The sequence below is a fragment of the Rhincodon typus genome, unplaced genomic scaffold (assembly GCF_021869965.1).
Source record: "Rhincodon typus isolate 14 unplaced genomic scaffold, sRhiTyp1.1 hic_rhity00004644, whole genome shotgun sequence".
Taxonomy (NCBI): Eukaryota; Metazoa; Chordata; class Chondrichthyes; order Orectolobiformes; family Rhincodontidae; genus Rhincodon; species Rhincodon typus.
In genome coordinates this window covers 7,456-7,951 of record NW_025970282.1, presented here as the reverse complement: position 1 = coordinate 7,951, position 496 = coordinate 7,456, and the positions used below count along the sequence as shown (strand labels likewise).

The following is a 496-nucleotide window of genomic DNA, read 5'->3' as shown; positions in this document are numbered from 1 at the left end:
TCGCGCTCTTTTCTTTTCCTTTCGCTCTCGCGCTCGTCTTTTCCTTTCCTTTTCTCCTCTCGCTCTCTCGCGCTCGCCTTTCGCGCTCTGTCTCTAAACAAGCTCGAGGTTCGGGGTGGGGAAGGGGGGCGGTGGAGATCGTTGTCGACTGAATGGCCTCCAGTTCCTCCGTTTCCTTTCTAACTCACTGCGGTGAGACGTGGCCGCGGAGAGCGGCCATGTGACTTTTACTTTTAACTTTAAATTTATCTCTCTCTTTTCGTTTTAACCTCCTGGCAGGTGGAACACGTACGTGGTGGATGGGCACAGCATCATGGAGCTCTGCCAGACCCTGGCACAGGCCGCCCTCGTCAAGGATCGCCCCACGGCCATCGTCGCCAAGACCCTGAAAGGGAAAGGCATTCCAGGTTGGCGTTTTTTAAAATTTCCAACCGCTCCATCACTGAGATCGCTTCATTCTCCAACATCCCGCACTCTTTTTTTCCCCCCCGCCCCC

General features: G+C 54.8%; 1 protein-coding gene across 1 annotated transcript in view; it reads left to right on the top strand.

The window, feature by feature from the left end:
- tktb (transketolase b) overlaps positions 1-496 on the top strand; it is an 11,033-nt gene that overhangs the window by 3,335 nt on the left and 7,202 nt on the right. Inside the window, exon 5 of the mRNA XM_048593933.1 lies at positions 280-433. Coding sequence (XP_048449890.1) covers positions 280-433 — 154 coding nt within the window. The remainder of the gene's footprint in view (positions 1-279; positions 434-496) is intronic.